The sequence below is a fragment of the Mya arenaria genome, chromosome 8, assembly GCF_026914265.1.
Source record: "Mya arenaria isolate MELC-2E11 chromosome 8, ASM2691426v1".
In the NCBI taxonomy this organism is placed as follows: Eukaryota; Metazoa; Mollusca; class Bivalvia; order Myida; family Myidae; genus Mya; species Mya arenaria.
This window is the reverse complement of record NC_069129.1, coordinates 42,807,131-42,832,087: the sequence shown is the minus strand read 5'-3', so window position 1 is coordinate 42,832,087 and position 24,957 is coordinate 42,807,131. Positions and strand designations below refer to the sequence as shown.

The 24,957-nt window shown below is 36.2% G+C and overlaps 1 protein-coding gene across 1 annotated transcript; it reads left to right on the top strand.

The window, feature by feature from the left end:
• Positions 1-1,346: 1,346 nt before the first annotated feature.
• LOC128244956 (uncharacterized) lies at positions 1,347-21,570 on the top strand. The gene is made up of 7 exons (XM_052963126.1): positions 1,347-1,500; positions 3,795-4,460; positions 5,702-5,947; positions 9,612-9,731; positions 12,084-12,195; positions 17,227-17,369; positions 19,980-21,570. Exons 2-7 carry the CDS (start codon positions 3,826-3,828, stop codon positions 21,295-21,297), a joined length of 2,574 nt encoding a protein of 857 aa, XP_052819086.1. The 5' UTR covers positions 1,347-1,500; positions 3,795-3,825; the 3' UTR covers positions 21,298-21,570.
• Positions 21,571-24,957: the final 3,387 nt, after the last annotated feature.

The window sequence follows — 24,957 nt, the reverse complement described above, 5'->3', positions numbered from 1 at the left end:
GAACATCAGAGTTGCTTGAAATATCATAGAACGACTATCTTGAAATGTACAGTTGGTCGAACAAGGTAAACAAATGTTTTGAACAATAAACAGTCATCAAACAGCGACCTGATAGTTTGCAAGTGTTGAAACAGTATTTTTATACAAATTGTCAAGAGTAAGTTGGTGACTTGGCCTATGCCATGAGTTTTCCGAGCCGTGTGCTCTTGGTTTTAAACGGGTCAGTCGATAAGTGTCGGTGACTTTAATACCGTTGGTTTATACAAATCATTATGGTTAAAGCAATATGTACAGCTATGTACATACGAGCCGAAAATATCCTGAAGTCTTAAATATCTTATGTTTCGCCATAGCAACCACTAATCGACTGCAACAGATCACAAGCCACACTTACCGCACTCGGCTTGTGAATTGACCGCATTCCCTAATATTGCGTCGTAGGTCCTCATATAACTCGGCGTCAAGTAGATGATGCCTCGCGTTGATGTTTGGAGCGACTATGAACTTGTATGACAATAACACTAGCTATCTATACCTTATGGCCTATAAAAAAAGATGCTTCGTAGACAAACACTTGATACACCGTCAATGTTCATATTGTAACAAACGCCCGTGCAACAAAAAGATCATAGTAATATTTCAATGTGCCTAATCGCTTAAGCACAATCACATTTCTCTGTATGGCAAGCTGGCTCGTGATATATATTTTCTATTTTGATAAACTAACGACAGTTTCGATTATGAATATGAAATCTTTGAACGTACACAAACATAACATGCTGTCTGTGCCTAGAGCACTAGTATTATTACTCTAAAACATAAAGCATAGAACATGTAAGAATGCCATTAAATATTAAAAGAAGTGCTGAAACAGTCAAAGCATGCAATACTAACTACATAACTATATCTAAAATGAAATATGCTTTCGAAAAATAACTACTGCCAGTACTTTATTACTGTGTCAATATTTAACTGACAATACAAGTGTTTGGGGTTTTTTTTTATATTGCAGTAAACGAACAATAAGTCTAAAGTTCAAACAAAGAGCAACTGGGTGTTTAAAAAAGGGCATTTTATATTTAAGAAAACATGAATACGAACCTTATAAAGGTGTCTTGCATTATTTCATCAGCAGAAAAACGGTTTGGCAAACGATATCGGTTATTTTAAGCATGTCAGCATCCAATGGCACGAGTATTTGGTATAAGCTATGGAGCTATACAAACACTACGAAACACGCAATAAGGCATTTTACAGTCTTCGATGCGTCCATTACCAAGCCAGAGCGTATCGATTCCATTCCCTAACAGGACGTTCAGCCACATTGTAGCATTGAAATGATCTGGATAAGTTATCTGGTTGTATATGATTATATTGAAAGAGCGAATTTGGAGTAAATCTACATGATTCACACAGAGCTTCATATTTAAGGAAAGTGTTACAGAAATTGTTAGACATTTAATTGAGTGGATACTCATGTCTGGAAATACAAGCAATGAAGTAAGTGTTTTATTCATATCAAAACATAGTACTTATATTCAAAATGTCTATTGATTGTTTTCTCAGAAATAGACAATTTTTAATTGTATATGACTCAAACAATTCAGAACATTCACTAATTATTTCCAAGTCTTCATTTAGGAATAATTTATGGATGGTTCATACGTTTACATTTTGAGCGAAGTCATATTTATTTACCGTACACCTTTTGTTTTAAAGTGTCGGTAAATTTACTGCTTTATTCGGAGAATACAGCTTCGGTCGAAACGAAATACCATTAAAATGTTTTTGCGGTGTGCTTGTCAACTAATAACAATTATGTTATCAGTAATATGCTATTTGTGTGTTCAAAACAAATATTATATCAGAAATGTTTGAACACAAGGTCGCTGATTTGAAGGATAAACCGTCACGTGCAACAAGGAATAAACATAACCAGGACAGCCTCGTTGCCTGTAAAATGAGCTTTTCTATGATCTCCTATTTAACTCTCCATCTGCTTTGAGGAACGTGATGAATATTCTTATTGATTAGTAGACTGTTAATAGCAAAGACAAAAACAGCTAGTCCTTCGATAAATTTAAACTGCTCGAGTATTTTAAAGGTATGATCTTAAGCCACTGATACCTAGAGTTCTCAAAATAAGCGCAATCACGAAGGCATCAGATGTATTAAACTTCTGACTTGATATTCTAAAAGGAATATTTCTTTGAAATTATTGTATTGATAGTCTAAGCGGTCTAAACTTATATTTGAACTGGGATTTGGAACCCAAAACATTAGTTTACTTAGTAAAAGAAACGAGATCGGCTGTGTATAAGCTGTTCCGTATATTTCAGTTGTGTGCGCCTTTGTTGATTATGATGTTTGTTAATCCGTCGCCATTTACAAAACAATAACTCTTTACTATTAGGGTTTGTCTTTCTGGTAACTATTGTAATTCTATAGTAGCATTAATGTTCTAGAATGTCCTTTGAAGTAAATATATCCCCATTTGTAGGAGTTGTTATATTTTAGTAGTAACATAATACCAATAATAAGAGAATGGCAATACTTATGATTAATATGTAAACCATATATAAAAATAAAGCATTATAGTTGTACAATGCAAACTAATTGCATAGGTTTGACTGGTTTTGTACGAGATTTAATGATAAAGATAGAAACGAATTGATTTTGTAGACCCGTTTACCTTCAAATATAGGCAAGGACAAAAACCTTTTCTGTCTTTTAAGGTCACCTATTATATTAGGCCATTAAATGAAGATTAATGGCTTTTGAATCCATACAGAATTTTCCTGATCATTGTTATAGAAATATTTAATGTTAACAGGGAAATTGATCATTCCGTAACAGCTAACTGTTATCAGTCTCCGCTTTCACGGTTTATATTACAGAGATTGTGTAAAAAGCACGTAATATAATAGAATGTCCCAATTGACAATATGATTAAGTTCGCCAATACAATCAGTGTGTAAATTACATCACATTTCAATGAAATAAGAGGCAATATTTGTCGAGGGAATTAAAGCACCATTGTTTTAATGGTGTACTCAATTTCAATACAATGATGTCGATGAAAAGAAAAATTGTTGTCTTTCTAGATATAAAACGTAACCTGAAACTGCTCTCTTAAATTTTAAAAATATAGCAAGTCCAGTTGTCCAAAACAAATGTCAGTATCCACAGAGTTCAAGTACCATATCAACAATGTCAAATTATAAAATAAGTTCCCGATTTCAGAACTAAACCTAAGAAAATGTTGATTTTAGAATTCAGTTATAACATTGCCAATTAACATGTGCAAAATAGCAGAAACTATGGCTTTTTTGGCGTTAACCCAGTGCCATTAAACCGGGTTTATGTTTAAACTTTTTGCTACTGAGCTTGTTTCTGTAGTTTTTCGCATAAATATTATTATTTGTGAAGTAGCTTTCGTTTACACTTTCATTTAATATGTTTACTTAGTTTATACTTCAATTCGAAATATAAACAGCTTACATATTATGTTTACCTTTTACAAATGTTGTGTATGTCGAATAAGTCATAACGGTGAAGTTCAAACGCCACTTACAGGAAAAGTGGCATACGTGCGATATATCCCTCAATATTTTATATGATCATATCATTTCTATTTAATACTTATGTACAAAATTCCTATTGAAATACTCTATGTACTTTGAGATAGAGTATTTTAAGCAAAAAGGACCCTTACATTTTTGTGTAGATTGATAATTTCATGTGATTCAAACTAGCATACATTGTTTATACAAAGGTTTTACATATATTTACAGATAAGATAAAAGCGTTTTTATAACACTGACAATGGCGGCGAAATTACATCGATTCCTGAAGCTCAACGATCGATTTGATTCCCAAGTGTTCACCTTTGTTCTGCCGGCAAAGCTTGTAACGGACGACAATCCCGATGCATACACGAAAGACGTCGTTTACGGCTACCATAAGTGGACCGTCAGTATCACTCGAACGGACGCGCATTTAGGATGCTTTCTCAAACTTCAGACGGCCGGAAATGGTATGAAGTGCCAGATCGACTTCTCGTTTACATTACTGAACCGAGAACACTTCACGAGAAACGAAACGTTTATAGAAAAGGCGTGCATATTTACACCGGAATCTAATCAACATGGACGTAAAGCCTTTATTGCGTTGAATGACTTATTGGAAAGAGAGTTTGCTCAAGTAGCCGGAGATTATCTCATAGAGTTAGAAATGAGAAAAATAAATTGCATCTTCGAGTGTTTCATACGGCTTCCAAAGGAGCAGCAACACAATCGCTTACAGACGTACGACACGAAGCTTGAATCATCGTATTTCACGTATGGCCTTTTTGACTGGAGCATTTCCCTATCCCAAATCGAGTCCACTATGCAACAGGATGAAACTTTAACTTTACAACTGCATCGACATACTAGTTTTGACCACGTATGCAATGTCAGGTATGTCTCTTACGTCATGTACCAATGATGTTGCTTTTCTAATTGGAGTTAATGTATTCGATTTGCAATTACGTGAACTTTGGATGCCTAGTGACCATTTAGTATTTAATATTTTGATGAATTAGGATTAAGAAACTGATATTTATCCAAATACCATAACAATTAAACAAACATGGTTTTTGAGTTTTAAAGACAGGATCAATATCATTTCACGTTTGTCATGTAGTTTACGTACTTTTAATCATTCAAGAACATCGTTTCAAATGATACCAAAAATGGATTCTCAGTAAAACCTTAGCTTTTAACATGCATGGTAGTTTATAGGTATTTATACAACTTTATAGCTCGATAGGCTTTCATTTATGTTCTATACGAGTAATTGATCCTGGATGGCCGGACAAATTCTGTTTTGATCACTGCTATAGCCTCTGGCGAGACCAAAAGCATTCGTTCGACAGCAGGGCGTAAAACACAATAACTATATTGTGGTATAATGTACTTTTCTCTTCGCAACAATGTATTTCTACAAACAACTCAGAATCATCAGAAATAGATAGGCTAATAAAATATCCAATTGCAGATCATTGATTCTAAGGTATAGTCGATTTTCCGGTATCTAATTTCTATAACAGACTCATTAATTAATCATAGAAACATAATATGGCCCTAACGATGCGCTTATGGAAGCACTAAAGATATCATGCATTTTTAACGATTGTACAGTGATATCGATGTCCCTTACAAAGATACAAATAGGGTTTCAAAAATGATGTTCAAGCTATTAAAATTGTATTATTCATTTCAGCCCGCCTCGTATAAGATGTCAAAATTTAATCTGTTCTGGCTACACTTTGTCATTTATTACATGAAATATTCACCACAAGGCTAATTTCAAAGATCAATGGTTTTGTTTAATAGACAGAATTGCATGCTTAAAGTTGTTGTTAACATTATTTTTTTTTATTTTCTTGTGGCATACCCACGCGTGACCAATTTCGTTTCACAAAATTTATCTATAATTGTATGGAATTTATCGAAATGGATCGATCAAATATTTTTGACAAAGTACGCGTATGTAAAAGCGTTATACATTCCATTCGGTCTATAGACTCAATTCACATACTGTATATACATGTATACTATTGTTTACATTATTTTATACAAAGTGCATCTCATAGCGAAAAATAAACAAAGTTGCTTGAAAAATATATCTCCTTACACAAATATATTTGTACACGCAGGTATTATATCAGTATCGGCGAGAGTGACGGATTCCAGTCCGAAGAGCTTGACCAGCTTGTTGACCTTACAGGAAATGGTGACCTCTACGTCGTGAACGGGTCACTCCAGCAGCTTGCCAAGGGACGGTCATCTCTCAAGGTCAAGGTCAACATGGTCTCCGTTGTTTCAATCAGCGAAGTGACCTTAAATGTGTCCACTAAGGGGAAGACTCGAGCTCATTTGTACGACAAAGATAAACAGGCTTGGTATGTAATGAGTTTTGCTGTGTTTCGTTGTTTAACCTTTCTTCTGGGTGTTAAATTTGTGTTGAACCTAAGCTAAACTTTAATATTTTCCCGTTCCTCGTCAGTTATGTGTTTGTGAGTCGTTTATGGAATGTTTTTCAATGTTTTATGTCAATAATTGTACGTTTATCGGTCCGTTTTTGTCTTTTAATTATAACGAATATTATTTGTACATAAATGCGCAATTAAACGCCATTCCCGTAACTTTGTGCATTTGAGAAATAATTTTTCCGCAACGACCATAGCGAAGTAGGACATGTCTGTCTTAAGATATCCCGAGAGGAAAACCACATTTAGACAAATATTACTGCAGCACGGAAAGTCAATACCCTCGAAACATTTATGTTTATGCAGAACAAGCATGCATTTTTGAAAGAATTCACAATAATCCCATTGATATGTTAAGCTCTTCTCCAACAAACAAGCGGATCAATAATTTACTTTCTTAAGTTAGAATTATTTCATTATATAGCGATGTTAAATGACAACCTCATAACTTGTTCATATGACATTTTGAGGGCTTTCATGGTGACGTAAATTACAACTATTTTGTCAGTGTAAGATGGCGAGATGTAAGGTTTGCCGCATTGCAACAATAGTTTTATGGCGGAATGAAACAAACTACCAATTTTACGTCTGCTATGTCTATGGCTTTTTGTCTGTATGAAAAAGGTTAATTCAATTATTTAACCACTTTTTGTCGAACGTACCGGGTAAATGCTAAGTTATCACATCATATCACACACGTTAACTCATACTTAACCAATTGAGTCCTTTCTGCCTTTCTGAAAAATAAAACTGTTAAAATTATCATCAGAAGTTTTTTTCTCAGAAGAAATAGTTTGTTAATCTCTCCAAGATTATAAGAAACAACGACTTATCATATTTTGACATGAACATCATTTATATTGTGCAACAGACAAGCATTCTGAATTTATTAGCGTTATTCATCTTTCATGTACGGATTCCATGTACACGTCGAATATAACTGATTTGTCAGTAATTGTGCAAATGTCAGTTGCAATAAAAAAGTAAAGGCCAACTCGATCATTCTGAAAAAAGAATTCAAGGCCATCATCCTTACGTCTTATTCTTTTATCATTTTATTTTTTGTAGTTTAAAGGACTGCGTCCGGAGATAGCACTGTGCAGTCTAAAACCTCTTAAGGATACTTTAAGTATCTATCATGTGTTTCCGGTACGGATAGAAAAATCCGACCCGAGGGTACGTGCGTAAGCCGGTAACGAGGCTTGCCGAGTTACCGGCCACGCAGCGTGCCCGAGGCTCGGATTTATCGATTCGGACCGGAAAATCTATCTATCATGTGTTTCCGATACGGATAGAAAAATCCGACCCGAGGGCACGTGCGTAAGCCGGTAACGAGGCTTGCCGAGTTACCGGCCACGCAGCGTGCCCGAGGGTCGGATTTATCGATCCGGACCGGAAAATCATGATTGATATTTTTCTTGCCTATCTAAATTTATCAATTTGTGGAAAAATGACGTAGAAAAACGAACTTTTGTACAATTACACCAAAAAGCGCGTGCGACGTTGTTTAATGACGTCATAGAGTGCAGTAATTTTAAATAACTAAATAGCGTTTTTTACGAATATTTTTTTTTTTCAATTTTAATTAAAGGTTTTGCAAACGTATATATTTGATTGTGCTTTATTGAAATGTCATCGTATATTTTTCATAAACCATACAATTAATGAAATAAGAAGTGGCGCGTTGTTGCGCGTGACTCATCTTACATGGGGTATGTAAGATGGGGTTTTCCAGCACTGGTCACATGACCGGAAACACACGTCCGGTATGCAAAAAACATTTTTTTTTCACTGGGCACATTTGATTCCTTTCGCGGAAATTACTACAGACAACTATATTTAAGTGTGTTTTTGGAAAGAGGAGAAGTAAACGAGAACATAATTTTGTATTCGATAGGCCGATAGGAGAAGAGACTTTACGATAATACAGACTTTAAACAGATCACTTTTCTCGTAAATATTGTCGGAGAAACATTCCCTAGTATAACCACTTTCGTAATCCCTCGGGTAGTGAAAGAGACAACAGTATTAGATTTTAACATGAAACTCATTACAAATGTACAACACACAAGAAATCGTGATTGATCAGCGTTATCCTGTAATTCCTTAAGGCCTTCCATAAGTACGACACATGCCACTTTTGTCAGTCTGAAACGAAGAACACTTTTTGGTAGTATCAGAAAGAATTTGTAGAATGAAATGCTGATTTGTAGCCAGAATATTTGAGGCTTAGTCTGTAGTTATCAAACTATTCTGTAACATATCCTAAAGTTTGTCAAACTTGATAAATCAATGGGTATACTTTCAGATGAAATGGCGCGGTTTAAAAATGCACTATTACTCCCAAAGAAGTTTTAAGACATTTAATACAATTGATTTAATATACCAAAAAAGATGACAAAATGTCAAAAAAAAATATAATTATACTTAATGAAGGATACCCAGGCACGGTTCCAGACAAGTCATTGATTGATTGGGGGGGGGGGGGCTTACTAGGATTTGGCTCGGTAGGGGTATCCCCTCCCGTTTGAAGAAACTTTTGACTTTATTTTGGATGAAATGGTGCATTTACCAGTACTACTTGACTACTTGATAGAACATTACAGAGTTTAATTTAAAAGAAATGCGCAGAAAACCGGTATTGCTACCTTCTGTGATGATAGTAGATCGCAGTAAATCTTACAGGATTCACCAATCATTTAATATTTTTTGCGTTTTCAGCTATTAAATACACGATTATAAAATTGTTTATAGTCATTAATATTCTCAAAAGTTGCATTATTTAGTAAGTAGTTGCGGGTTTATCACTCAAAATGTATGTTTGTTTTACATGTGTATGTATTGATTTTAAATAAGAGTGCCACTTTAAACAATACTTGATACGGGACATAAAATCCATTTCTGAAACTCTTCACATTAATACCTTACAACATTTTTGTGACAAGGAATATTAAGTGTAATGTGTAGTTTACTTCATTTTGGCTTTATTGAACCCATGCAAACACAAAGGTTTCATCTATATACCCAAATCATGGAAAATGAGAAATATGGATAAAGCATATATTGAACTTGTCAAAATTGGGATAGATTTATCATGTGTATGAGCAACGCATCCACAATGCACGTCAAGAAAAGGTGAACATGCGTCTACGAGGGTTATATATAAAGCGTGTCGTAGTGAAATAAGTTAGGAATGCTGACAGTTGAAGTATTAACTTCTAAATCGGAAAGGTAAAGGTAGGTTGATCTTAACTGGAAAATTAATTTGATAAATAACAACGGTATTCCTTGATGTGCAGCCTGGGTGTTGAATGTTATCATTGACGACATTATACAGAACAGTTAATTCACTCTTTTCCCTTGTGAACGAAATTATCCACTCGCGCTGAAGCGTTTGTGTATCAATGCAATAACACGATTTGTGGGCGCCATAACTATTATTAGTATTCTTATGCTGATGGAGGAGTAAACCAGCGGGAATACTTTCATTCTGCCTGTACTGCATATTATAATCTAGGTTCTTATGAAATAGATTCAATCAAGTTTCACACATCATCCTTATTTTTCATTGCTTTAGGTTGATGGAGGCGGACACGAGCGGGAAGACGCTTTCATTCCGCCTGTACTACACAGATATCACCCACGTGCCTCGCAAATACAGCCGCTACGTCTGTTGGAACGTGTTAGTCCTAACAAGGTAGATATAAGTGTGAGCGTTATGTGTGCGGGAACGTGTTGGTCCTGACAAGGTAGATATAAGTGTGAGCGTTATGTGTGCGGGAACGTGTTGGTCCTGACAAGGTAGATATAAGTGTGAGCGTTATGTGTGCGGGAACGTGTTGGTCCTGACAAGGTAGATATAAGCGTGAGCGTTATGTGTGCGGGAACGTGTTGGTCCTAACAAGGTAGATATAAGCGTGAGCGTTATGTCTGCGGGAACGTGTTAGTCCTGACAAGGTAGATATAAGCGTGAGCGTTATGTCTGCGGGAACGTGTTGGTCCTGCCAAGGTAGACATAAGCGTGAGCGTTATGTGTGCGGGAACGTGTTGGTCCTGACAAGGTAGATATAAGTGTGAGCGTTATGTGTGCGGGAACGTGTTGGTCTTGACAAGGTAGATATAAGTGTGAGCGTTATGTGTGCGGGAACGTGTTGGTCCTGACAAGGTAGATATAAGTGTGAGCGTTATGTGTGCGGGAACGTGTTGGTCCTGACAAGGTAGATATAAGTGTGAGCGTTATGTGTGCGGGAACGTGTTGGTCCTGACAAGGTAGATATAAGTGTGAGCGTTATGTGTGCGGGAACGTGTTGGTCCTGACAAGGTAGATATAAGTGTGAGCGTTATGTGTGCGGGAACGTGTTGGTCTTGACAAGGTAGATATAAGCGTGAGCGTTATGTGTGCGGGAACGTGTTAGTCCTGACAAGGTAGATATAAGCGTGAGCGTTATGTGTGCGGGAACGTGTTAGTCCTGACAAGGTAGATATAAGCGTGAGCGTTATGTGTGCGGGAACGTGTTAGTCCTGACAAGGTAGATATAAGCGTGAGCGTTATGTGTGCGGGAACGTGTTGGTCCTGACAAGGTAGATATAAGCGTGAGCGTTATGTGTGCGGGAACGTGTTGGTCCTGACAAGGTAGATATAAGCGTGAGCGTTATGTGTGCGGGAACGTGTTAGTCCTGACAAGGTAGATATAAGCGTGAGCGTTATGTGTGCGGGAACGTGTTAGTCCTGACAAGGTAGATATAAGTGTGAGCGTTATGTGTGCGGGAACGTGTTGGTCCTGACAAGGTAGATATAAGTGTGAGCGTTATGTGTGCGGGAACGTGTTGGTCCTGACAAGGTAGATATAAGCGTGAGCGTTATGTGTGCGGGAACGTGTTGGTCCTGACAAGGTAGATATAAGCGTGAGCGTTATGTGTGCGGGAACGTGTTGGTCCTGACAAGGTAGATATAAGCGTGAGCGTTATGTGTGCGGGAACGTGTTGGTCCTGACAAGGTAGATATAAGCGTGAGCGTTATGTGTGCGGGAACGTGTTGGTCCTGACAAGGTAGATATAAGCGTGAGCGTTATGTGTGCGGGAACGTGTTGGTCCTGACAAGGTAGATATAAGCGTGAGCGTTATGTGTGCGGGAACGTGTTGGTCCTGACAAGGTAGATATAAGCGTGAGCGTTATGTGTGCGGGAACGTGTTGGTCCTGACAAGGTAGATATAAGCGTGAGCGTTATGTGTGCGGGAACGTGTTGGTCCTGACAAGGTAGATATAAGCGTGAGCGTTATGTGTGCGGGAACGTGTTGGTCCTGACAAGGTAGATATAAGTGTGAGCGTTATGTGTGCGGGAACGTGTTGGTCTTGACAAGGTAGATATAAGTGTGAGGTTGACCGCGTCCGCAAATACAGCCACTGAGTTTACTGAAATGTGTTAGTCCAAACAAAGGAGATAACTGTGTAAGGTCGATCATGCAAAGGTCATACATACCGCCAATAAGGGAATAGTCGAACTCTGTTGACTCGAACTCCCATAATACCTCAAACCTCGGGAAATTTGAAAAACTTGTTTACTTTACATCCAGTTCAGGCCAACGAGGAAATCGATCCAAGCGAGTGCGAGGCAACGGGATTTGACTGTATTGTGATAAGTGTATAATGTTTATTTAGCGTTGCTCTTTCTTGGTGTTTGTTAAGCATTTATCTGTGGGGGGTTTTATTGTCTACATTTTGGGATACTTGACTCACTTCAGTGGTTCCACTGTTATATGCAACATACAAGACCCGAGGTTCTTCACTTAAATGTGTGTTATGGCGCAAGACATCAGCTGAAAATTCCAAATGTCAATTCCTGTTTGGTTTTTAGAAAGTAGTATATGATACCATTTGATTCACCAAGTTTGGTGAAAACCAGTCAACAACTTGCGCAAGTAGTCTAGTAATATCCACGTTTTAATGCACATGTCACTGCAGTAGGTATAGTATATTGCAAGATAATTATCCATTTGTGTAAACTGTGCGTTTTGTGAGAACTATCCTGATAAATAACCAATCTTGCAGGTACATTCCAGATCACAAAGTAAAGACAAACTACGGCCCTTTTAGTCGGTATTATATACAGCAAGACTTGGACGAAGGCCACCTCATTACAACTTCAATACCTGTTAATGAAGTAAGTCTTTTTTCTTGAACCATAAAGTGTTTTTTTTCAGGCTTTAATACCAGGCATTTATAAATAGTTGATGGTGCACTTGTGGCCATGTCCCAACATTATTTTAGTTATAACCTATAAATAAACAGTATCTCATTGGTTCATGCAGCCAAATTTAAATCACATTCACTGGGGTGTTCTTATATTCCCGATTTCTATATATATTATCAATACAATAATCAATTCAATGTTAGCCTGCCTTAGCTCTTATTTTTCCCTTCATATTGTTATTGGTTTGGGAATAAAACGGGATCCAATCGATTGCTTTTTTGCCAGTTTGGTATATAGCTTTTTTCATCACCACCTTTTTTTGTTTGTAAATTTAAAGGCGGACCAATCTATTGATATTACTGGAATAAAATAGCTGCTTACGGTCAAGGTTCAGACGATGATGTAAATAAAATATAAATCATAAAAATCATATAATAAAATGGCTGCGTCTTGGTCAATAACGCTATCTACCAGTAGAAGATCGTATCCAACGGCTCACTTGTCAATAATTGCATAATAGTTTAGGTATAGGTTATTTCATTTCGAAATGTTTATGCAAATTAATCGTTCAAGTCTGGCACAGCCATCTGAATAAATGATAAAGTAAGAACTGGTTACAATGGAAAGCTCTGCTTTATTTATATCGACTTCTTAAGCCTATATCCTTGAAAATGAGAACGTGTAATCAACGTCAAATGTTGCAGTAAGAATGCAGCTATTAGTTTTCCAGTATTTAGTATTTTGCCGACTTAAAACACTTTTCCTTAACACTACTATTCTCTTTAACAATAGTCGTATATTTTTACAGCATTTATAATGCACTTTATTTTAACTGTCTGGTATGGTCTATCTTGTGGGATTCGTTATTTGACAAACTATAATGTAACGATCAATATGTAGCCGATTCAACCAAAAATTGAATAAAAAATAAAAAAAATTCAAACTTAAAATAATTTGAACACAACTGCCATCTCATTGGTTCAAAATAAATAATATCAATACTAAAAATATCAATTATATATCTAAATAGTTCCTATATTTATCATGCTATACCTATATTCATTATGAAATTTATATCCTTTTAAGTTCACGTAATACCACATCGTAGTTACACTAATATAACAAGTTTTACTATGACAAATGTTGATCATTTTGTTTGTACCATAATCATTCATTCTCCTTTCTGGCTTCAAATTGATTTTCATCTAACCTTAATCGCATCATGTTTACTTTGTTCAACCAAGAGAATGATATTATACCATCTGTCTGTTAAGACACTGTGTGATTTAATATGCATTGGCAATCCTTAAGGTAAACCAAGTTAGCTCTGTTCTCAGTATGTATTTCTTCATTTTATCGATTGTATTTGTTTCAGGGATTTTTCTGAACATATTTTTTATCTGAATGAAATTAAATTTTTCACAGTTTGTGGTTATAACAATAACTGTTGTTTTCGACAAATCGAATATTCAAATTTTTAATAAATGTCCGACGAAATTCATTCATTAGTATATTATTATATACCTGACATGTAAAGCTTTTAATACCGTTAAATACACACATGGGGAACCGATCAATAATATTCTCCAATGGTTAGATTTATAATTTTATATTTACTTAAATATTATAATTGCATTATGCACCAGTCAATTGTTACCGCGCCCCCGGGTCCGGGGAATAGCAAAGACTTTCGGTCCAGACGACCCCGGGTAAAATCTCCGCCATGATGGAAGAATCCCTGCCAAATGCCCCCGCACCCCAGGGACCCTATGAAAGGTCCATTTCCCACTATATCATGCGCGAAGACAAAACCGTCGCATTCATCCGGCACTACGGCGCCACCTGAAGGGTGAAAACACGGCCCATTTCCCCGGTTATCCCCGGTATACCCTGGAATCTGGGGAAGGGGAGGGGCGTGGTTACAATTGATTAGTGCATAACCGCAACCAGTTCTTGAAATTTGAGAATAATTCAGAAGTACCACCCTGCAATAATTGAGTTAAACTCTTGGATAGTAAATGTTTCATTTCGCCTACGACTCTGTAAACAGAATGATCGATCATTTCCCGCCTATCATATTTCCCGTATCAATACGTCTTCATTATTAATATTTTATCGGCATAGAGAAAATAAGACTATGAATTCAAGCTAGCATTGGGCGGTAAATGCAGTAATGTATCCTTAAAATGAACGTTCCATCTTTAGATTTTCTTTCCAGTAATTTAAAGCTTTTTTATAGATGATAACGGCCTGATTGTTGTCTTGTGTCAACAAGTTTGGATCTGATAACAGTTGTTTCAGAAACTCATTCGGAGAGGCAAGATAAGTGTCCATCAGGATAAGAACTAAGTTATGCAAATGTTCTATCGGACAGTTTAGTGAATTTGGCTTCAACTGGCATTGCCCGAAAGGACTGATTTCTTTATACTAAAAGTTAGGATTGAATTTTCCGAGGCTAGTGCTATTTTCGCCGGTCCCTTGGAGTTCGAACGAACTCTGAATTCAACCTAGCTCTTGACTGAATACTATTGGTGTTATTTGTTTTTAATAGGACAAAATCTTCGTTTCATTTGTTATCAAAGTGAGTAATTGATAAATGATAATGGTCAATAATCATTATAAAACAGTGTGTATCCATCCCCACGACTAGATTAAAGGTACACAATATATGTTGATGCAAACAACATTTTCTTAATTGTAATGCATTTTCGTGTTTAACTCATCTGACTTTAATAATCAAAACATAAACTTAACACGGGGTACACGTAATCAAAATATGTAGCGGTTTAAGTGAGGATTTTGAATCTGAGCTGCAAGATAGTAGCGTAACGTTGAAAAGATTTCCTTTAAAACATAAACTTAACACGGGGTACACGTATTCAAAATATGCAGCGGTTTAAGTGAGGATTTTGAATCTGAGCTGCAAGATAGTAGCGTAACGTTGAAAAGATTTCCTTTAAAACATAAACTTAACACGGGGTACACGTATTCAAAATATGCAGCGGTTTAAGTGAGGATTTTAAATCTGAGCTGCAAGGTAGTAGCGTAACGTTGAAAAGATTTCCTTCAAAACATAAACTTAACACGGGGTACACGTAATCAAAATATGTAGCTGTTTAAGTGAGGATTTTGAATCTGAGCTGCAATATGGCGGCGTAACGTTGAACAGATTTCCTTCAAAACATAAACTTAACACGGGGTACACGTATTCAAAATATGCAGCGGTTTAAGTGAGGATTTTGAATCTGAGCTGCAATATGGCGGCGTAACGTTGAACAGATTTCCTTCAAAACATAAACTTAACACGGGGTACACGTATTCAAAATATGTAGCGGTTTAAGTGAGGATTTTGAATCTGAGCTGCAAGATAGTAGCGTAACGTTGAAAAGATTTCCTTTAAAACATAAACTTAACACGGGGTACACGTATTCAAAATATGCAGCGGTTTAAGTGAGGATTTTGAATCTGAGCTGCAAGATAGTAGCGTAACGTTGAAAAGATTTCCTTTAAAACATAAACTTAACACGGGGTACACGTATTCAAAATATGTAGCGGTTTAAGTGAGGATTTTGAATCTGAGCTGCAATATGGCGGCGTAACGTTGAACAGATTTCCTTCAAAACATAAACTTAACACGGGGTACACGTATTCAAAATATGCAGCGGTTTAAGTGAGGATTTTGAATCTGAGCTGCAATATGGCGGCGTAACGTTGAACAGATTTCCTTCAAAACATAAACTTAACACGGGGTACACGTATTCAAAATATGCAGCGGTTTAAGTGAGGATTTTGAATCTGAGCTGCAATATGGCGGCGTAACGTTGAACAGATTTCCTTCAAAACATAAACTTAACACGGGGTACACGTAATCAAAATATGCAGCGGTTTAAGTGAGGATTTTGAATCTGAGATGCAAGATAGTAGCGTAACGTTGAAAAGATTTCCTTCAAAACATAAACTTAACACGGGGTACACGTAATCAAAATATGTAGCGGTTTAAGTGAGGATTTTGAATCTGAGCTGCAAGATAGTAGCGTACCGTAAAAAAGATTTTCTTCAGTTTCCTTCAATAACTTTTTTGTCATTTTTTTTTTATCATTAAAGACAAATTCGTTTAACATGGCAATGTATTTAAATAAAATTAGTTTAGTTTAAACATATTTATTTTACAACGATTGTGAAACAAGTCAATACAACATTATATTAATCACTCTCGTTGGCACGATTTTACGCGAGAGTGTGATCTTGTGTTGTAGGGGAAACCGGAGAACCTGGAGAAAACCCACTTGTCCGGCTTGGTGACCACGAACCAAAATTAGTTTATTGTTTGCATCAACCAATATCATGCACCTCTAACAATAACGATATATTTGTTTGCTTATTACTTTATCAAAATGGACAAGCCAACATCATTATTGTAAAATTAAACAATAAAATAAATTAAATAACAAAAACTTCGATAACGCTCTACCACTGCCCATCCGTAAGGCCCAGGGTTCCCAAACTTTGTAGGCTGAAATTCCGATCCAATCTAAAAACTTCATTAGTGAACTACATCTGTTTCCTTTTAGTCACGTTTCAACAAACATTCGAGGCGTCTATGATGCTTTGCATTAAAATTAGTCTAGTATACTTTTGGTTATCAGTTGAAAAATATACGCCTATATATGTTTTTCAATTTTAAGCTACGTGGCCACAAACTCGCCTGCCCGATTCGATTCGACATTTGCAGTTTTGCACATTCCTTCATGTAAACATTTCTAATCAAATCATGAACATTCTTCTATTTTTTTTAAAAACAAATAGTTGTTTTAAAATAATGTTTTGGACATTCAAGAGGATGTGAGCTCCAGTTTGAAGCATAAACACGTGATCTTTGAAAATGACTTCAGTTCTGACTTTAGCCCGGCGTTCGTTGAAATGAGAGGAATTCAACAAATCACAACTGTCTTTAAAAAAATATAAAGTGATACATTCTAATTGATTAAAACTAATTTTCAGTTGCAAGATGACAGGTGTCTGTTTACGGAGCCAGGCGACCAAGGAATCACCGTGCACGTGGAATGGGTGGACTCACACTTGCTTGCCACGCCCAATTACCACGCCTTTGATGACGTGGACAAGCTACAGAAGCAACAGATGAAGTAGGTTTTTCTTGTTAAATACATATAGCTGGCAGTAGGCCACATTGATGTTCCACCATCACTGTATTAATATTTTTACTTTCAATGAGAGTCCTATAAGTACAATCTTGCCCTGGGAAGTCACAATCACAGACGTACTATGCTTCTATTCGTAAGCCCTGCACATAGAAGACTTATATGTCCGTAGGTTCAGCACCCACAGATATACTTTCATTTGTTCGTTAGTCAATTTATCTCTGATATCCGTTATCTGATCGTAAATTCAGAATCCATAGATAAACAATGTTTATGTTCGTAAATCCCAGCAACCACAAACTATAATCTTGTTAATAAGACCAGCATCCACAGTAATTCATCTTCATGTATTCTATGATCTTGTTCGTAAGCCAAGTATTTCCAGATATTCTATCTTGTTGTTAATAGATCCATCATCCACAGATAAGCTATGATAAGCCAAGCGTCCGAACATATACTATGATATTGTTCGTAAGCCAAGCACAGATAAATTATGATCTTATTCGTAGGCCAAGCATCCACCGATAAATTAAGATCTTGTTCGTAAGCCAAGCATCCACATAATTATATGCTCTTGTTCATAAGCCAATGATTTCAAGATATACTTTAATCTTGTTCGTAGGCCAGAACTCCACAGATAAATTATGATCTTGTTCGTGGACCAAACATCCACAGATAAGCTATGATCTTGTTCGTGGGTCAAACATCCACAGATAAGCTATGATCTTGTTCGTGGACCAAACATCCACAGATAAGCTATGATCTTGTTCGTGGGTCAAACATCCACAGATAAACTATGATCTTGTTCGTGGACCAAACATCCACAGATAAGCTATGATCTTGTTCGTGGGTCAAACATCCACAGATAAACTATGATCTTGTTCGTAGACCAAACATCCACAGATAAACTAGGATCTTGTTCGTGGGTCAAACATCCACAGATTAACTAGGATCTTGTTCGTGGGTCAAACATCCACAGATAAACTAGGATCTTGATCGTAAGAGGATAAAAGCAAAAACACTTAAAACAGCCAATAAACAAACCAAAAACCGACCGCCTTCATCATCATCATCATCATCATCATCAGCTCAAGTGATTGCATCACTCCACAAGGAGTATACTCCTAATTAGAAAGCAATAGAATTCTTATCAAAACAAAGGGAGCGGTATCCCATGGTAAAAATAAATCATTCTCAGATCGGTATATTTGAAAATAGCTCATCATAAATATGCCGCAATAATATCAACACGTCATTTTCCGTTTTGTTTGGTAATATTTAGCTATTTTTTTAATGGAATTAAGGAACGTTTGAGTGCGCACGTCGCAGTAAACATATTTATGTTACACTTTCACCAAAAAGTTTAACAGATATTGACAAGTCAGCTGAAACAATTTAGGAGCTTTCGATTATACAATATGTATTAATATTTTCCCGAAGGATGTATAATCAATACGGAGAACAAACAAGCCTTCATTAACTTAGTCAATAACAACAGCCAGATGATATTTGGACACTCCTTGGAGAACTCTAACATCAAATGAAACCTTTCTTATATGAGATCGTTTATTCAAAATTCTGAACTGAACTGTATTTGGCGTTGTCTTGGGACTACTTTCATTGTATTTGTACGTCCACTATACTCTATGAACGATCCGATAACTATAGATAATGCAAGATTAGTCAAGAATAACATTCTCACTTAATAATGTATTCAGTCTCCGTGCCTTACTGGAATTAACTTTTACTCTAGGGTTCACTTCATGTATTATAAATACAGGGCCTACGTGTTTATTATAACGACCGTCAAACGCATCAGAGAACGCAAAACCAGCAACAAAGCTCAACCATAAGGATCTTTTTCAACTTATAGTGTTGACAAAAATGAAAAATTATAAACCTGGAATATAGAATAACGTACAAAATTTCAAAACATATTTTCGCTGGTCCTGTTTTATTTGAATGCTCAAGGAATTTTATCCATATGAAATATAAAACACACTTTATGAGCTCTTTTTGAATCTAATAACACTTCCACAACTATTTCAACAAGACTTTGACACGTTATCTTCACAATATGAATTAATTACGTCCAAGATGTTAGAAAGTATGCTTGCACCGGTGAAACATTTATTATAACTTGTTGAAATTTACCGCTAGATCCCAGAAGTTTATTCTCCCACACAAAGTTAAAATTAATATTATTCCTATTGAATCTGAGTTAGTGTAGATGAAAACAAATACTAAAGTATTGAATTCAAAATACCTATATAATGTAACTTATTGAGCATTACAATAATGATTGCTGTTTTAGTTCTACAAAAAGAATAAGACAAAACCTGTGAACTGACTAAAATTACGTGTATTCTTTTAACTGAACGATGCTCTACTAACTATTTCATATATCTGGACGTATTCTACGAGCTATTCAACTGTTGCAAAATGATTATTATTGTTAACAGCCAAGTAACAAGTGAAGTCTGCTTTCTTCCATAGTTTCAATTATAAAATGGCTGTATGGTTTCATCGGTAGCCAACATATTTAGATTTAGCAGTACAAATGAATCTATATTGATATTTTCTTAAATATTTCAGGAGGGAAATACTTGCTCTTCAGTCTGAGAACCTCGTGTTGGAAAAGCAGCTTCACAGCTATCAAATGTCGCTTGCGAAGTCATCTGACAAGGACTCCGGATTTTCTACCGGAAGTATTCCAGAGAAAACGTCTACCACATCGGAACAATCGCCTGTTTCCAAAGAGAGAAAATCATCAGGGGACAGACGTAACATTCTAAATGAAAAGTCTACCAATCCGAAAAAGTATGATGTTCCAATGCCATCTGACGTGATTTCAGCCAAATCAACATCTTTCTCGGATAGGGTAAGATCACCAGCTGAAAAGGTACCGGCTTCTAAATACAGCAACTTACCAGAACAGTACGCATACTTAAAAGAGAAATCAAACGGAAAGTCTGCGCTTAAAAACGACAAAATACAACCAAGTACGAACAAACCTGATTCAGGTTCAGAAAAAATTACTCAACAAGCAGAAAAATCATCATACAAACCTCCTGATAAATACAGCGGCATGACAGCTTCAAAAAATGTCATGTTCGAAGAAAAAACTGGCACAAATTCTGATAAGTACAACACGCCATCTGTACGGCAAGTCTCTGACAAGCAAATTCCCACGAGCGACAAATATGCCACTGTTGTAGACAAATCACAATTATCTTCGACAAAGTATGGCGCTGTCGTAGACAAATCCACGCCATATTCAGACAAATATGGCGATTCATTTGAGAGGTATTATGATCCCTATGGAGACCCTGCAGACAAGTTCGACAGGTCAAGAGATAAAAATTATGTCGGCGTCGACAAATACGGTTCAATGGGGGACAAACTGTATACATCGGACTTGACCGCAGACAAAGCATACACATCTGACAAATACAATGCAATTGGAGACGAAGCGTATTCCTCTGATAAATACAGCAGGTCGAATGACAGACCATACAATAAGGCAGAGAAACCATACGGCACATTAGACAAATATTCTTCAGCGGTAGAACAGCCAAACACTTCATCCGAAAAATACGTCCAACCACCTGAAAGGTCATTCCAAACATATTCTGAAAAGAATAGCGTCACAAGAAATGAACGAGCCAACTCTTCCTCGTCGGATAGATCAGAAAGGTACAGAACAGTGGATTCCACGTATTCGAATGCAGATAAATATGAATATACACAGGACCGGTACAAACCCCACGACAGCCCTAGACCGTCCTCTTACGATGAAAGAAAGGGCTCAAGGGAAAGTATTAGGCGAGAAGGAAGAAGGAGCTCTAGGGAGAGGGGTTATGAAAAGGAAAGCTCAAAATCTGAGGAAAGGATGTCGTACAGATACAGATAACTGTTACTGCTCCACTCTGCACATGTTTCTATGCAATGTTATTTTAATCAAAATGATCGTTCGTATACGTTATGTTATCATTTTAATTACAATACTAATATACGAATAAAATTTTGTTGGTTCGGAATGCAAGATGTGGGTTCGTCAATTATTTATATATCATAATTGACATGATTTGGTTTATTGACATTACAATAACTACGTGTGTTTTATTTATCAAATTATCATTTTGTCCTGAAGATATTTCAGTATTTGAAATTGCACATGTAATCGTCTTAAACCTTTTTATGCATTTACTCGTTACGTAAAGGTGAAGTTTTGTTGTGTTTCCTATTTAATACTTATCATTTATAAATACAACAAATAGAAGTTGGTTGTGTTGTTAACATTTTGTTGTGTAAAGGGTTGACGTCAGTGTCCGTCACCATGAGCTTACTTCGAAAGCCTTTCAGTATGCAATGCAACTAAATTTCCCCTGGGATTTAAGTTTCAGGTTATAATTTTAAATTTCCCGATGTTAAAGATTCATAGTTCGACTTAAATATTGTCTTGACCTCATATTCATTTTACCACAATAAAAGATTAATCCCAAATTACAACCTCGTATTGGTAGTGACTGAGGTAGTTAGAAGATGCTGCATTGTTTGGAATATTAATGCAAAGGAAAGGTTATCCGTGGTGCAACAGAGTTGCTATATACAATACTGCTGGTGGCGATTTATGGTATTATCATGGTTTTGCAAACGTGTTAAATATAAAGCAATGAATTCAAACTAATTGTATGGCGATAATATATATATATATATATATATATATATATATATATATATATGATATATATATATATATATATATATATATATATATATATATATATATATATATATATATATATATATATATATATATATATATATATATATATATGAAATCAATGCAGAGAGAGCACATTTTTCAAAAAATAAGCTAAAAGGTAAACAACTCCGCAAATATGTGAGTTTTTACGATTATATATATGTGATATATATGTTATGCAGCAGATGCGCAGTGGACATTGTTCGGTTTGTACTAGTAATATTCATTTTACGAGTTTTGTTAATATAACCTTAAATATATATCAATCGCGAAACGAGATGTTTTAACAGTAAGATATTGAATGGTCAGTCATTGAATGGTCAGCTTGAGGATCTTACGGAATTATTCTTTTAAATCTTCCAAGCCTCTTCGTGCTGTTTTCAGTGTTATTATTTATCATCTGAAAACGTGGTTTGGATAGAGCCAAGACGACCGATTTAGCTTATGGAAGATAATTTGATAGACAATTATATTCTTTTGAAAACGCATTTTGGACAAGTACCATGTATCCAAGTCGCAGCTTCATATATCAATGAGAATTTGACACGCAACGAGTTCCTTCTTTCCGAATAAAGGGAATCGAAGAGCTGTATGAGATCGATGATTAAGGTTTAAGCCCGATAAAGGAGGACTAAGGTTTTCTGCTGTGTTCTTTGACCGACAGCTCGGTGAGGCCCGTTGTAGATGCGCGCATGAAAATAACCGGGCCATTTTTTTCTCATAGACCCTGGTAATGAAGCTCGCCCATTAGTTGAAGACTCGGAAAACGAAACGAAAATCTACAGAGCCAAGGTAAAAGTTGCCAAAAGATTCAGTATCGGGGCGTCGTTTTGCACCGTACGCCGTTCCCACACCAGACAACACAAGCGTCAGGGAGCTACGACATCGATTCCGTTTGCCTGTGGTGGCGTAAAGACGAAGCTTACGGGACTGTCCTCGGTGTGGGTGTTCACGACGTTTGCGAGCCTATTGTAAGGTGTGCTTCTCTATGTTGGTTTTGCTACATCGTAGGAGAATAAGATAACTAGATGTGTGGCTTTCTTTAGCAGTAAACTTTTAATTATTTGACCCAGTTTATACCCATGTTAGTAGGTTCAATTAGCGTTATGAACAAAGAGACGCATTTCCGAGGTCAAAGAGTCCCTTTAGTGGTAAATCATTTAACAGTTTCGTTCGGAAAATCAGAATGAGCCAAAAGGTACATGCTTGTTGTCATATAAATACAGGGTAACTTTAGTAAAAAAGATAAAGCAGTTGTATAACGAAAGATTTTCAAAGGAGATTATTTATTTGCATTTGATATTCGGAGTGCATACCATTTGTACTGAGCATTGAACCCTGTAAGGTTGCTGTAGGAAGACAAAGAACAGAGAAAGGTATTTTGTTGTCAATTTGATGTAGAATTTGGAATATATACAGCTGGATTTGTTCTTTTATTTAATTGCGTGGAATTCTAATTCAAAAATGGAGGGTGATAAGGATATAAACATGTTAAATTTCTTGATGACGGACTGAAAGGCGCCGTAAATCATGAAGATACCATTTGTACGTAAAGATTCGGCGTTTGGATTGCGGAGAACAATTGCCAATTGAAGTGGTTAAATCTCCACATGGAGAGATGTGTATGCCGTCTAAAGGATTATCCATATCTTAGTCGATTGCCTGGAAGGGCTTGAGGTACAATTAATACAGACAATGAAATGCCATCAGCATTTTAAAGGTTGGTAGCCGAAATTCTTACATGCAAGATATCGTACTGAATCGCACGAAATGCAGATAATGTATGTAGGAATCGCAATATCACGCTTGTTCCAAAATGTGTTCCACGAGGAAATAATACTCAAGGAGATTGTCTAAGTAGATGCACTGATAGCGAAGATTTGTCAGTTAGGAGCAAATTGTATTTGATGAACTAGAAAATAAATGGGGTCCACACACATGATCGGTTTGCATGTAGAAACAATACTAAATGCGCCATATTTAATTCAAAGTAATGGTGCCCAGGAACATATGTATGCGCTAGATGCATTGAGTGTGCAATTGGATGGTATGTAAATGTATCATTAAGTTCAAGAAGGAAAAATGTCAGGCAACTTTGCGGGTTCCAGTTTTCGATATGCTTTTCGAGTAGAGACAAAAAGGCCGATTTTGTGCATGACGCCATTATTAATCTGACTGGTCGTCTTAACAAACGGGGACTAGGTTGAAACGGCATGTTTGATGGCAGGTCACTATAAATCTGTTCCATTGCTTTTGAGATTTGAGTAATTTACAGTGTAATTTATTTGTACTGTAGGTGTTGCCCTAAATAAGACCATCGATGATGTTGTCTGTCAGTTTTATCGACGTAAAACCTTTGCAAGATTTGGAAGCTCTTGGCATCATTTCGTTGGTATTGAAGTTGGAAGGCACAATTGCGTTTCTAGAGAGGAGCGTTTATGTATGTTATGTTTTAGCATGCGGTTGAAGAAAGCTAACATGTTTTGTTTGTGAACAAAACGTATAAGGAACCAAAAAATATTTAACCGGGTAGATTATCTTAAACACATATTAAACTTTAAATGTACTTTACACCAAACTTGAAGTATTCGATATCTCTAAATTTATTAACCATATCTTGAACACATGATAAATCACATACCTTTGTGTTTTATTAACAATAGAATATATTCTCAGAAACGTGAGTATGATTGTTTTTGCTTTTAATGGACTTTTGCATTTTAATGAATAATTAATTTGAATTTTGAGTATGTCAATCTTTTACGTCGGATAACCTTATTCACTAAATGGCAATACACGGTCATT